Raw genomic sequence first — 14,828 nt, forward strand, 5'->3', positions numbered from 1 at the left:
GATTCCTGGCCCATTTTGGCCATCCCCACCCCAGAAGCCCCTCCTGCCATCTCCCATCTTGAGAATTAGCATCTCACAGCAGCTGAAGAAACAAGGTAGTAACACTTGCTGTGTGCCTGGACCCTCTAGACTCCTGGCAGTCTGTCTGGAAGACCACTTGTTTTCCATGTCCGGAGGGCATCACAGAGTTAAGAAATTGTTCAGACTCGAGGGTGGATCCCTTTCTCTTCAGACCTGGGACTGAGCAATGACCATTCCCTCTAGTTACACAGACTACCCCCAGCCCCATTCAGAGGGCTACAGCTTGTCATGCTTTGTAAACCGCTTTACAATGAGGTGAGCGAACGGTATCAAGTAAAAAGCCTTCATTTTGACAACTTCAGTACTTTCTTGATTTCTGATTTTTTGTTGCATTGGTCTGGCATTGGTGGTAGGACTGAATTTTTGTTTTACTTTCAGAACTTGGCTTTGGTGTTGTTAAATTATTTGGATGTAGATAAAGGAATATATCAGTGGGATTCAACAAATGAGTAAAAAAATTGACTTCCCTGGAATCTCTTAGGACTTTTCCAACTCTAACATTCAGTGTCTGTGATTCTAAGTCCGGCAATATTGCTCTGGGTCGAGGGTGAGAGCAATGGAAATGTAAGAACTGAAGCAGAATCCTAAATTAAATTACATTATTGAATTTGCAGGGAGCCATTAGGGAATTCCACATGTCAATGTTAATATATTTTACATCATTGGAAACAGTGTTTAGTTAGGTATAAAAGATGTTCACTGCAACGGTCTTTGTAAAATTCACAAAACAAAGAAAAAAACAAAACCTAAAAATATTCAAAATGCCTCACCCAGGGGAATTCATTCAGGTGGCAGGCTATACAACCACTAAAATTGATGGTTATTAATATTATGTATTCCCATGTTATGAAAATATGGGGAAATGTAAGAAATGTTTATGATATAATGCTGGGGAAAAGCCAAGATATACAAATATATGTATACTGCTTATAATTATGAAAATATTAAAAAGAGAAATTGATTATTTAATATATGCATAGGAAAACATAGAAAAAACATTTTGTTACATAGTTGTAATGTTTTAACAGTAAGGACTAAATTTCTAAATGAAACAGAATAGAACAAAACCAAATACATATTTAGAAATCACCATAAATCTCTCCATAGATGCCACCATTTCTCACTGCAGTGAAATTCCAAGTAATTATTTTATATGATTTATTCAGCATCTGTCATTTTAAGAATTGAATAATGTTTGGCTCCACAGCAAGGAATAATTAGCAATATAATTAATCAAACTGCTGTTTATATTTCTATGTCAAAGTTAATCATTTTCATTTTCTTGTTTTATGGGAGGGGTTTGCCTCTTATTAAAGCCGATAGCATCCACATGTAAATTCAAATGCGTTTCATAGGTTTAAATGGTACAAACTTGGTATCACAGCTGAAATCTACAGTCAGTACTCTCACTTACTGACAGCTGGAACAAAGGCAAAGCGCTTTTACCTAAACTGAACAGGACTATTTTCAGAACTCCCATTCATTCAGCGAGTTATTCTTCTGTGTTGGGGACAGGAATCACTGCATATACACCACCTGGACTAATCTGATAGTCCTCAAACTTCACCCTTGCCTATTCTTCCTTACTCTCCCCTGCCCAATCCCTCCCCAGCAACACACACACAAGGATGAGAACGGTTAGCATCTTCCAGGCAGTCACAGAAATATATGATTCAGACTGACTCAACCACTGAACAAAGGAGGATTGGATAGTCATTTGTCAGTCCCCCCCACCCCGATATGAAATCCACATCAGGAATCTTGAGACAGATCCGTTATTTCAGGTTGTTGTTGTGGTTATTTTGTAGCTGACATAAATATCACTGCACCCAGGGTGATAGGGACCTTTTCAATAAGCATTTTCTTGTTATACACAGACCTTCAGTCTGTCTATCAAACATATGTAAATAAATAACATATATGTTGACATTTCCAAGTGGGCAGACCCTTGCAGCTCTGTGTTTCGCTATGGCAGATCTAGTGGGGGAGTTGAGATGTTGTGTTTTCCTGTTGTGTGAAACAGTTCTTGGCTGTAATGTCTCTCCAAGGAGCTGCTCTAATTAATGTAAAACACTCTAGATACTACTTAATAAATACTAAGCTTCCTCTAAGTAGCACAAAATTAAGATCCTTTACTGAACAGTTTCTCTATATGCTGCTATGTGGTGGAATCGTTGGACCAATGCATTGTATTTCTGAAAGGAGAGGAGAGAAATCAATAGCAAAAGCAGAGTTTGGAAACACTTGTTTCTGCAAACCAACAATTCTTTCTGCATTGTGTACCTTAGTAAACCCCGTCAACAGGGAACACTCTGGGGAAGAAATTAACTGAGTAAATAAAAATATACAGGCTGCAAAGCATGAATCAGAATCACAATGTCTCCAAACAACAGATACTTAAAGAATGCTTTTTATCTGTGAGCTTAATCTGCTCTAATTAATGCTCTGAGTTTGTTCCTTCAAAAGCTTGCAGCTGATTTGACATCAGTTATTTGCAGACATAGGCAAAAGGAGGCTGCCTCCAAAGAACCCTTTGTCCCTATATTCTTGAAAATTTCTGGAAGGAAAATCTTCTAAGGAAGGTTTTATTTAGCCAATTACAATTTTCCATGGATATTTTCTAATTATTTTCTTATTTTACTGTACTGATGAGTTTATTGCTTGTTATTAATTCTGGTGCGTTTGATAGCTTACAGTTATAAAACAACCAACTATTTCTTCAATATCTTTTTTGTAGCTGTAGATCTGAGCTACCTCCTGTCCCCTGCGACAGACACCAATCCCACAAATTAAATGAAGCATAGTGTCAAATATAACCTTACAAATCTTGAAGCTGAAATGAAAAGCATTCAAAGTTTGAATGCATCTGGAAAAAGTACCAGGCACGTTTTAAAAAATACAAAATAAAACCTTCCATATTCTTCCTCCTTCAGATCAGATCTCATTTAGACTACAAGTTTAAGGAAAACTGGTTCATTCCTCTGCAATCACACCTCAAAAGCTGAGAAGTCTGCTGCTTTATTTTTCCCTGTTCTGTCTCTAGAAGCAGCTCTAACAGCACTGTAAGCTTTCTAAGATGTTGACACATAAAAATCTATAAAGTTCATCAAAACAAAAATATCGGCCATTGAAGCCACAGGACGGAAGGAGTGCCCCAAGGTTATCTCAATTACCACAGACACATGTGGCTTCTTCCCGTGCCTACCCCCCTCTGGCCCCGAAAGTGGGAAATGAAAATGTAAGAAGATTCTGACTTGGAAATTCTAACCAAAGAATGTCTCATCTCCTGATTTTTACGTAACAAATTTACCATCATGATGCTCAGATAGGGTTGCTATCAGAAAGTGGTGTGTATGTGCGCACGTGTGCATGTTAGAGAGAGAAAGAGAACAGTACTGAGCAGGTGAGGTTGAAAGCTTAGCTTTCAAGTCTGCTGTAACACCAATGACCAGATATTAGTTGAAAGAAGTAAACTGGATGACCCAGACGTGATTCTGATCTTTGGAAACAAGCCATTTATGTAATCCGTGCCAAGCAAGGAGGTAAGAGGCTAGGAGACGTGTGATATAATGACATTTATATTGATGTAGATAAAGATTTGTTTAAATCAAAGTTATTATCTCAGAACTGAGTGTCAGTTGACCACCAAGAGCTCCTTGAGAATCCTGAGGCCCACATAGCCACCCCCACTCACTTTCTTCCCCTCCCCCATTTTTTCAGAAGCCAGAGGATGCCCGCTGCATCTTGCACTGTAGTGCAAACAGATCCCCGCAAAGAGAGAGGAAGATAAAATGAATTTAAATTCCAAAGAGGTTCCAGTGCCGGTTTCCTAGTCCCCGAGTCAGCAATGTGTTTGTGAAAATTCAGCCTTTTTGTCTCCCAGTAAAAAGGAGCTAAATCTACATCGGTGGCCCAGTCTCGGGTTGCTATTCTTTGCATTTTCTATTCGAGTGAATGAGAGTGAATGAAGTGGCCGGGACCCTTCATTTGATCTACTCAATTGCATAAAGTGACAGAATTCTAATATATTTGTTTAATGCTCTTCAATGGGCTTTCACTTTTTTGCTTGCAAATGAAGCATCCGTGGGCAAAGTTTCATCCCCCTTTAACACCGGGACATATTTCATAACTCAGCCCCGTAGTTTGAAGTGATCTTGAGAGGAGTTTTAGACTCAAAAAGTGGGAAATAAAGAAACAGATGTGAAGTTATTGTAAATTCCTAGAGTGGGCTCTGGGGCTATTGTGACCCCACGGCGGGCGGTCCAGGGGCTGTGCCTTTCATGCTGTAATTGAAACATATTAATTAGATAATTTGTTGTTAGTTTAAACGAAACAAATGCATCCCCTTTGAGGCTGCACAGCCGGTGGGTTGGATTGTTTTTTGTTTTGTTTTTGTTTGGGTGTCTTTGTGCATATGTGGCTTTAGGAGAAAAAAAATTAACTGCCATTTATATTAAGAATTGGAGAACAGATCCTGATCCTTGCCATTTCTTAAATGGATATCTTTTTACAGAGGGAGTTTCCATTTGCAAAAGTATAAACCATCCCTGAACACCGCCCCCCCCCCAAACCTTGCATAAACTAACGTAAAACCTTCTGTTAGAAGTACTCTGTTGGATTCTTTCCCCCTCCCACCTACCAGCTTCATCCCACTTGAGCACCTGGCCAGATTTATGCTTCCAAGACACTCAATGTTTTCATCTATTTTAAAGGAGTTAAACTTGCTGCTGTAATAGTTAAGCCATTCTGAGGATCATTTACTAGCACTGCTCTTGCTAGTCTTCAGGCTTCTTAAGACCGCCCCCCCCCAAACACAGGCAATAGGAACAGTGGGAACTTCAGCAGCTTCTCTCTCAAGAAAGTGTACAAAACTTATCCATTGTGTAAGCATTTCCCCAAATCACAGAGAAAGCCACTTAAAAACATAGTTGAGCACAGAAGCATGTTAAAACCCAAAAGTAACAGGATAGCCCAGTTTCCAAATCAAAAACCTAACTTAAAATAAATCAATACTGCCCAAATTGACAAAACAGAAAATAATATAACTAAACTCCCTTCTCAGGATGAGATCCCGAACAGACACCTCACTGCACGGTGTTGTCTCTTCCAGTTTTATTTTAAAGCTGTGAGTATTGACTTTGGACTTGAGCCAGGTGAAAAGACTTAACATGACAAAGAGAGCCATTGAAGGTATCCTAGTTATAAACTTCCTAATTTGTGGGGTACTTCAGCTAAACTGGGTGCAAGTCTCAAAGCTGGGGATGGAGTGGGGTAGAGGCATGTGTGTTTGGGCTGCTTTTGGATTTCTGATCAAGGTCAAAATATCATCAATAGATTTTTTACTTTACTCATTCAACTTCATCTGAGAAAAGATGCCTGCAGTGGTGAAAGGAGGACTCACAATGCCCATTATGTCATTCTTTGCAATACACCATGACGAACTTACCAGCTGAAAAGCACATTTTCAAATACTGAGTTGAAATCACTCCTTTACTAAAAATCGGAAATAGGACCTGCGTCTTATTTACCTGCATTTATTAAATGTGTGTATGTACACATCACTTGCCTCTGAATTCTACTGCTACCACTAGGAAGAGTATTTTACCTGACTATCTAAGCTGAAAATTTATAAAATGTTTGAGACCCATGTTAGCCCTTTATGCTTCCTTCATTCCCAGTTCAAATTCAGTGTTAGTGAATTCCAGGAGATTAGAATATTCCAGAGATGGCTTCAATTTTATTTTGCAGGAAGTAATGAAAATGTATTTCACTTTTTAAAAATGTAGATGATTTCTGGTTGAGAACAAAGTTTCAAGAGTTTCCTGGCCCAGGGTGGGTAAGTTTTCCAGGCTTTCTTTAGCTGATCATGTTGATATAATTGTGAATTGGGCTTGATGAATGAGTTTAGTTGTCCCCTGTCTGACGAGCTTTAGTGGCTTCATGCATTTTAATCAGTCCAATGATTCATTTATTTTCCACCTTTTTTTTTTTTTGGTTGTGTGTGGGGGATCCTCCCTTTAAAAAAAATGGTCACAACAGGATTAATTACCCTTTGCATTAATCCTAAAATTTTTTTTTCAGATAACCCTCTGAACATATAAAGGTCACAGGTGCTAAGGGTTCTCCTTGTGGAGTATAGTGATGATGATTTCTATGTGGGTTTCTCTGTGTTGCACAAGGTCTCTTGTTTAATCATTTTACACAGTATAGTGTTAATCACCATTTAAGTTCTTCTTTGTCTTGTAACTTCATTAGTTGAATATACACCTCACTCTGGAAATATTGTGACCCTTTCAATAAAGTTTTAATTGGCCTTGAGCCATACATTCTTGGCAAACTTTAATTCTCTGCAAAAATCTGAAGAAAAGCAAATACTCAGAGTCAAGCATTTAAAGTAACTTCCTTCGCTTCTTTAAAATAAACACACCAAACATTATTTTCCCAGATGAAGGAGTAAAGAGAAATCTGTTCAGTTAAAAGCGAACAGGTTTCTCTACAGTCTAGGTGAACTTTTAAGTAACTTCTGAAAAAGAAAATTTCAACGATTGCAATAATTTAAAGGAGCAAGGAAATCAAGGTCCACTGCAAATAAGATGCATCAGAATATAAGTATTGGGTAAGCAAGTTTGCCTTTACGCTTTATATCTCCATATTGCCTCTACCTGGTTTCTGTAGAAGACTTACATTTATACAAGTGCTGTATATTTTGTAAAATGTATACTTAAAGATAGTCAAAATACATATAGAGTTACTCGTTTTTCATTAACAGTTTTTCTTGTAGCACCACACCTGTGCACCTGATCTATACTGGAAATAGTTTGTTTCATCTTTCTCTCTGGGCAAATATCTTCAAGAGTCCATCTGTGTAATTTCTTCCCATTCTGCAAGTGCATAAGAGGAGGTTTGTTTTAAAAATAAGTTATGAAAAAGATAAACTACTCAGACAATGTATTGCAGAAAGCATGCTTAGAGAAGCAGTGCATTTATCTTTGGTAAAGTTACTGTTTGTAGCAACTCTTCAAAAACACACGAAACTAAAATTTGCATTTACATATTTTAATGAGAAAATATTATTTGGACTAGGTTCATAATTTAACGTAGACACCTTTTTAAAATTCTTTGTCTTAAAACAGGCATGCTGGGAACAAGAACATCAATATTTTAAATGCCATGCTAATTCTGTACAGGGAGGGAGAAAAATGAAAGGTAAAAATTGTACAGCTCTGATGACACTACAACTTTTTTTTTTAACTTAAGCAGGTCACACCAGAACAACAGTTCATTTTCCAGCAAATTACCTAAGACTCTAAAGGAATATAGCAAACAAAAGTGCATTTTACACAGTGTATAATCATTCCTATTCACAAGCATTTACATCTCTTTGCAGCCCTTTAGCTTCTCGGAAAAGTTCTTGTAGCAAACAGAAAGGCTTGTCCATGGGAGACCTATCCGGTGACACCTCCTTCATGTTACCAGTCAGCTTATCTAAGTTCTTCTAGGGTTGCCCTTGATGCTTTCTTAGTTTGGACTTATTTCATTTTCTTCTTTCTTTTTTTCCTTCCAGCAATAAAATAAATAGCTAAAAAGGTCTCTAAGTAATCGGAAAGTTAACATCCCAATTAACTTTCTCATCCCCCCTTTCCCTCCCCTAAACCTGGCCAGAAATGCAGAGTAAACATTCACATTACAACAGGTACTTGTAAAGTGGGCTTTTGCCCGCTCGCCCGCCAAGCACTACAGATTCAAGTTCACTGTTTACGTTTTACCGGGCGCATTGTAAACATACAAGGTTGACTTTTAGTTTTATTTCGCTTGTGTAGAGGACAAACGTCCCCTTCCCAGGTTGGTAGCCTCTTCCCTACACTCCCAGCGCCTGGAGCCTCTGTCAGGAAACAAAACCCCAAACAAGAGAACTCCGCAGAAGCCGGGGAGGCAGGGCCGTTACTTTGGGAGGCTGTGGTCCGCCCAGCCCCTGCCGGATGGGCGGAGGCGAGTAGGGTAGGAAGCCAGTGGTCCCTTTTCGCGGCAGATTTCCAAGACGTAAACAGAGATCTGGCTCTCCGCTGTGCGTCTGCAGCCCTCAGGGAAGATCTGTTCCGGGAAGCCTCCGAGGCGGTTTCTCAGGGCTTGGAACTAACGGCGCCGTGTCCGAAGCCTCGCGGATCCGGGCCGAGCTTAGACGCTCCCCTCTCCGAGACTGCGGGAGGCAGGGTTTCCCCTGCCTCTTCAGTGGGAGAGGGATTTCGGGGGCCCCGGGAATGGGACGACTTGGCTCAGGTGCCCCCTGCCTAACCCCTCTTGGAGGAGAGGACAACTCCCACGCGCCTCCAGGCCCATCTGCAAGTTTATGTTGCGTCTCCTGGGTCCAGAACAGAGTTCTCATGGGGGAGAGGGGGTTGGCCGAAGGTGAACTGGACAAGTTAGGGTGGCGGTCCCAGATGGGGAGGGCAGGACTGGGAGCCAGGGAAGGCGAGTGAGCTCCGGGGAGGGGAACAAGACTGGGCGCCGGCCTCTGCGGGTCAGTGCACCGCCACTGAGTGCAGGGCGGAGGCCGGGCTGGTGAGCGTTTCGCTGGGAGTGGCGGGGCTGCTTTGGCTGGTGGCTGTTTGAGAGGACGTGGGGCTGAGCGAGGGCGGCGAGTTCGAGAGCAGGGTGGGGATGGGCGCAGGCAGCGCGGGCAGCGCGGGCACTGCGGCCGGCGTGGGCTTAATGGGCACGGGGATGGCGGGCAGCGTCTGGCCCGCTGCGTGGCACAGAGGCTTCAGCGGCACGCCGTAGGCGCTGTAATCGCCACTAGCCATGGAGATGGGGGTGGCCGAATCGATCATGCCTGCCGAACCGTACACGTGTGGCCAGCCAGTACCCAGCGAGCTGCCCATGGTAGTCAACTGGTTGGGGAGCGGGTAGGCTGCGGGCACGGGCTGCATGGCGGAGAAGGCCAGTCCCCCAGGCATCTTGTACTCGCGCGCGATGATATTCTCGATGGCGAAGGGATGCTTGAAGCCCGAGGGCTGCGCCACGCCGCCCAGGTTATAGGCGGCGGCGGGCATCTGCGGCAGGTGCGTGCTGGAGGCCGCCAGCGCGCTGAGGCGCAGCTTGGCCTGCTGCTGCAGGTACTGCGCCGCGTCAGCGGGCTTGCTGGGCGCCAGGTGGTCCGACTTGAGCACCTTGAAGCGCTTGCGGCGCCTCAGGAAGCTGCCGTTCTCGAACATGTCCCCGCAGCTGGGGTGCAGCGCCCAGAAGCTGCCCTTGCCGGGCTGGTCCGGCCGCCGCGGTATCTTGATGAAGCAGTCATTAAAGGAAAGGTTGTGGCGCAGGCTGTTCTGCCAGCGCTGCGTGTTCTCCCGGTAGTAGGGGAAGCGGTCCATGATGAACTTGTAGATCTCGCTCAAGGGCAGCATCTTTTCGGGCGAGCTCTGGATGGCCATGGCGGTCAGCGAGATATACGAGTAGGGCGGCTTCTGGTCGCTGTACGTGTTGCGGCCGGGCCGAGGCATCTTCTTCTTTGCCCCTTTCTAGCTCTGGGTCCGCGCGGGCCTCCTCGGATCTGGGAAGGGGGAAGATAATGGGGGGAAGGACGTGGATGCACAGACACCGCGAGGTCAGCCAGGCCGAGAATAGACTTCGGGGGTGGCGAGTAGGGGACTTCGGCGCCGGATCAGCCAGCGCCTGAGCTCTTTAGCCAGCAACTTTGCGTGTCGAGTTGGGGGCGGCCAGGGGGCGCGGCAGGGGAAGCCCGCGAGCGGCGCGATGGTAGCCTGGAAGTAAGCCCGGACCGGGAGCGGGGACTGGGGGTAGGGATGCAACCGAGAGCGGCTCACCTTAAAGTTGCCCCAAGTTGCGCGTCCGCATCCGGGATGGCGCTGCTGCTCGCCGAGTCCCTCCCGGCGCGCAGCCGGGGCGCAGTGTCCTGCCTCGGCTGGGCTCCACTCGTTCCTGAGCTCCGCAGCTCAGACCCGCAGCGCCCCGCGCCGCCCGGTCCGTGGCGCTTCTGGCCGTGAGCTCCGCGGGCGGCCGAGCTCGGCGGCAGAGTCCCGGTGCGGACAGTGGCAGCGGTGGCCTCGTGGCTCCGGAGGGCGCTGCTGTGGGCTCCGCGGCTCCACTGAGCTAGGTGGCTGCCTCCATGTCCTCCCTCGAACCATCTGATAGTTTTAAGCGGTGACAGGAGCAGAAAAGACCCCTGTAGCGGCGCTTCATTAATGTGCCACTTCTTAGCTATCATATGACAATCGCCTTGGGGGAGGAGGAAGAGGAGGGGGAGCGGGGGATGCAGAGGGAGGGGACTGAGCGAGAGGGGAGAGCCTGGCCAGCTCTGATTTCTTTCACACCTATTTACATGGACACCTTGGCCAATAGGAATCACTTCCAGCTCCAGACTGGGCGAGGGGGAAGAGCCTCGGCCACCGGCCGGGAGCAGGACGCGCGGGCCGGGGTGCGCGGTGTGAAGGTATGAGGAGGCGCCGGCCGCGGAGCAGTGATTCAGGCGACCACTCACATTCACAGACCGAGCCGCTGCGCAGATGATGTTTGACATGGAAATTGCTTGGCCGGGGTATTTCGTTTCCTCTGCAGTGTATCGGGTTTGTATTGTTAGCTAACTTCAGGGACGGCTTTCCCCTGAAGCTGACCCTTTTCCTGCTCTTGGCATTACCCGGGGCTGGTTGCATGGGTTATTGTAATGAAAATACACCCTTCCTCCACTCCTCCAAGAGGCAGGTCAAAGTTTGATTTGACCTTCCTAGGCTGCTGCCTTAGCCCGGCACAGTGGGTGTGTAGCTTTAAGTGATGGGGTTTAAAAATACAAAAATATAATCGGACAGACCTTTGTAAGAGCCCATTTTGTATCTAAGTGTATTGGCCAAATTAAAAAAAAATTAAAGTAGTGTATCTGGGCAAATAAGCAAGGTCTTCACTTTAAAAGTCCTCCAGGAATTTGGTAACCAAGACACAGGATGGAGGCTCTGGGCTGTTGGGGAAGACGGCATGTGGACCTGGGCAGGGCCTGAGTTTGGTTGACACACTTAATCAAGCTCGAGGTCTCTCGCTCCCCAGGTGGTTTGAAACTTAGGAGTTAGGCGTGGCCTGGAAGTTTGCATTTTACAGCCGGAACTTTCTCCCCCTTCCCCCTTTTTTTTTTTTTGCATAGAAAGAAGTTATTTAGGGTTTAGAGGGCCCAGCAAAAGCTGCCTGCGGCCCCACTAAAACAGCAGTACCTTCTAGATTTGCAAAGAACCAGCGGTTTTCCTTTTTTTGAGAGAAGAGAGCATGGGGATGTGCTTGGGGTCACCTTGCCTAGTGTGGGTGGCTTGTTCCCGGGTTTGGATTAGTCTCTGAAGATTCAGTGAATAATAATTATTATTATCGTTGTCATCATCATCTAATTGCTATGAAATAGTGAATCAACCCCGCCTGCTTGCACGCAGTCTACAAGTAGAGACGCTAGGCGTTCCCACTGGTTTCTGCACATTCTTCAACCTTTATGGTTTTTAGAAGAAATTCCTTCTACCGCGTTGTTAAAAACTCAATAGCAACAGCTCACACTAAATCATCTTCAGTCTCGAAATGTGAGAACTTTTTTTTTTTTTTTCAGGAGGAGGCGGTGGTGATGGTGGTGGGAGATTTCTGGGTGTGAAGTTTTGATACTTCTAGTGATATTAGAGCATTATTAGTGGAGCTGTTTGGGGTTAGCATAAAAAAGATCTTTAAACGCGTGTGTGTGTGCGCGCGCGTGCGCGCGCACCCCCCCCATTAACCACAGTTTCTGAGGTGGTCAATAACTCACCAAAACGTAACTTAAACACGATGAATTTAGGAGATTAAACAATTTCATTAATATTGAAATGGCCCTCGCGTCTGGGTTGCCTCGCTTGAGATGCAAGCGCACGTTTTTCAATATTAACAGAAGTGCTTGAAGAAAAGAATAATGTCACCTTCTTAACTCGGAAAAAATGACCAGGAGGAGGAGGTGGGTGTGAAGCGCGGGGTGGGGGTGGGGGTGGGGAGGGACGCTGACCTGTCTCTGGGGGCGTGGCTGGAGAAGGGCAGGTAAACCCCCTGCAGATAAACCAGTTGGACCCGGGAGGAACTTCTGCCGAGCTTGGGGGGAGGCAGCGGTACTAGACGGAGCTGCACTTGCTTCAGCTCCTAAGGAGGTGCGGCGTTTGGGGGTTATATGGCGTGGCCAGGTTAGCCTAGAGGGTCCTGAGATGGGAGGAGCTGGGGAAGCTCGGGAGCTTGAGGGGCCCCTGATGACTAGTAGTGAGGGCTTGTGTTTCCCAGACCGAAAGGCGTTGGTCCACAGCTTTCCTGCTCTAGAAGGCAGATGCCCTGTGGGGAACAAAACAGAGGGTGCTCCTATGGGCGAGGCAGGAGCCCACCTGGGAAGGGGAGGTACGAGCATCGAAGCCCGCAAGGATTTTTAGGATCCTTTAAGAAAATTTATACATAAATATAGAAACAGAGAGTTTTGAGAAGGGTTGGATTCAGGATATGCAACGATAGGAGTGAAAGATCTCTGTTCCCCCTGCTATAGCCAGGAGGATTCTTTTCGACCCCGTGTGTGTGAGCCCGCGCGCTCCCGCGTGTTGGGGGTGAGAGATGGGGAGAGAGAAATGTTTTCTTGTTTTAACAATTGGCATTTTGTTGCCTTGCAAAGGGCCTTTGTGTGGCTGTCGAAATCATTGCTCCGAGTAAACAGAAGAATAAATTATAAGACTAGAAACGTTTGGGTGGAAAAAAAATCCAAGTTAGGATAAATCTCTGTCCATCTCCCTGGGAAAGTTGTCACCACCAAGTTTGGGACATGGGAGGATACAAGTAGCAATCTTCAAAGTTTGGCTCGGGTGAAGATGGGAGGTGAGGCACTTTGCCTGTGCCCGGGGCTCATTAAGAAAATTGAACCTAATAGCACAACTTTGCCTTGGGTGGGGCGAGGAGTTAGTTGTGAGATGCACATTTAAAAAGTGTACTTTGCTGTAAAATTGTATCTTACTTCCTACTGAAGATCTACAAAGCCCAAGGGAGGGGAGGGATTTGCATGCTATTTACAGAGTTTTAAGGCTAGTATTATGAAGAAGAGGAAGGAAGGAGCCCTTTCCAGAAATCTTGAAAAGTGCATCAGTCTATTGTACAGAACCCAAAGCAAATAGAAGCTTTGGGGAGGGGGCACATCCGACCCGGAGGCTTAGGGAGTTGTTGGGAAAACTGTATAAAATACACATAAGTCAATTATACCCATGTGCAAACCAACTGGAAATCTCTTTCGTGCAATAGCCATTCATCGCCTCTGCGGAGCCCACCACCGACCACCTTTCTGCTTGGAGAGTTCGCAATAGCCTCTTTTCCCACAAGCTGGACCACACACGGCTACAGATTTCGTAATAATTTATGCTAATTTCCCCTATAAATCCACAATTCGCTTCAGTGGCACCCGGGTTGCTGATGGAGTAAAAAGGAGACAGAGGGGTGACAAATACAATATTGATTTTGATTCCTTCTGTTGTCAAGCAGGTGTGTGTGTGTGCGTGAACTGTGGGGCTGGGGTTTGGGGGCGGGGGCTCTAGGAGAGGAAAACCGCCCGGAGCCCAAGCCAGTCCCTCCATCCACACTCCACAAAGTAACGCGCCCTGGTTTGTTAATATTTACCAAACACCGACGGGAGGTGGAGGAAAGTACCCGGCAGCTTCCGAAGGTTTCCTAGGCGCCAAAAACAATACCCGCCTTCCAGACATGGAAAGTGAACTCCGCACTGCCCGGAGCGCTTCGGCTAAGCTTTCCTTGGCCCCCTTCTCCTCCTCCTTTCACTCTGGGAGTCGTCCCCTCCCTCTCCTCCATCCCCCCTCTCTCCCCCTCCTCCTTTCCTCTTTCCGAATGCACTCTTGTCCCTCAGTTCTCTTCGCTTCACTTTTTCTCCCCCTCTCCTCCACTTTTTCCAGCATCTCTGCGAAATTGGCGGTAAAAGTGCTGGGAGTGGGGGGGAGTTGAAGGTCGCGGGCTTGTGCGGCGTTGACGTTAGGTTTGGGGCCTCCTCTGGCCCGCCCCACCTTTCCAGGCCGCCTGCCGCAGGTGCCCAAGTCCTCCGCTCTCTCGGGGAACGCGCGCTAACACACTGCGCCGCTTTGTCCCATTAGTCTTCACCAAATCTGCACTTTGGTGGCGTGAAACGACTTAGCTTTCCTTTCAAAAGGATTTTGTTCCCGGGGTATTCAGCACTAAAACAAACTCCCTCAGACTGTCAGCGGTCAGTTTTTGTTAAAAAAAAAAAAAAAGAAAGAAAAATCATCCCCCTGAGTGTCCTGGAGATTGTTTGTCCTCGGAATCTGTGCGCCTGCACCGTCAGCACCCCGGCATAGCACAGCCTGGCTCTAACGTTCTGGATCTGGGGACCAGAGGGACCCCGCTCAGTAAGTCCTCTCAACCTGGGGCCACCGGCCAGCAGGGTCTTGCAGGTCCTTGGGCCCCAGAGACCCGCACCCGGTTGGCCGCTGCGTAAGCGAAACCTATTGGTGGCCGTGGCTCTCCCGTGCCTGCCCCGGGAGTCTGAGCCCTTGCCGCCGCCGGGCCACGTCGAACAAGTCTGGTGGGAAATCAAGCTCTTCAAGGAGGAGGGGTGGGGGAGGGGACACACTTTGCGCGGCGGTGCCGAGGGCCAAGCGGCAGAGGAGGTACTTGGAGCCTTCTCGCTCTCTTCGCCAGCGCTCCCCAACGCCACCGCCAGCACCGGGCAGCCGGAGAAGCACACCTATTTT

The 14,828-nt window shown here is 46.6% G+C and overlaps 1 protein-coding gene across 1 annotated transcript; it reads right to left on the reverse strand.

Annotated features, from left to right (window-relative positions):
- Positions 1 to 8,600: 8,600 nt before the first annotated feature.
- Positions 8,601 to 9,578, reverse strand: FOXB1 (forkhead box B1). Its single transcript, XM_060095270.1, has one exon. It carries the CDS (start codon positions 9,576 to 9,578, stop codon positions 8,601 to 8,603), a length of 978 nt encoding a protein of 325 aa, XP_059951253.1.
- Between the last annotated feature and the right edge of the window lie 5,250 nt (positions 9,579 to 14,828).

Source organism: Mesoplodon densirostris, chromosome 4 (genome assembly GCF_025265405.1).
Source record: "Mesoplodon densirostris isolate mMesDen1 chromosome 4, mMesDen1 primary haplotype, whole genome shotgun sequence".
Classification (NCBI taxonomy): Eukaryota; Metazoa; Chordata; class Mammalia; order Artiodactyla; family Ziphiidae; genus Mesoplodon; species Mesoplodon densirostris.

What these genes read in the sequence shown, in the direction of transcription:
- FOXB1 (XM_060095270.1), bottom strand. Translation starts at nt 9,578, where the DNA reads ATGCCTCGGCCCGGCCGCAACACGTACAGCGACCAGAAGCCGCCCTAC.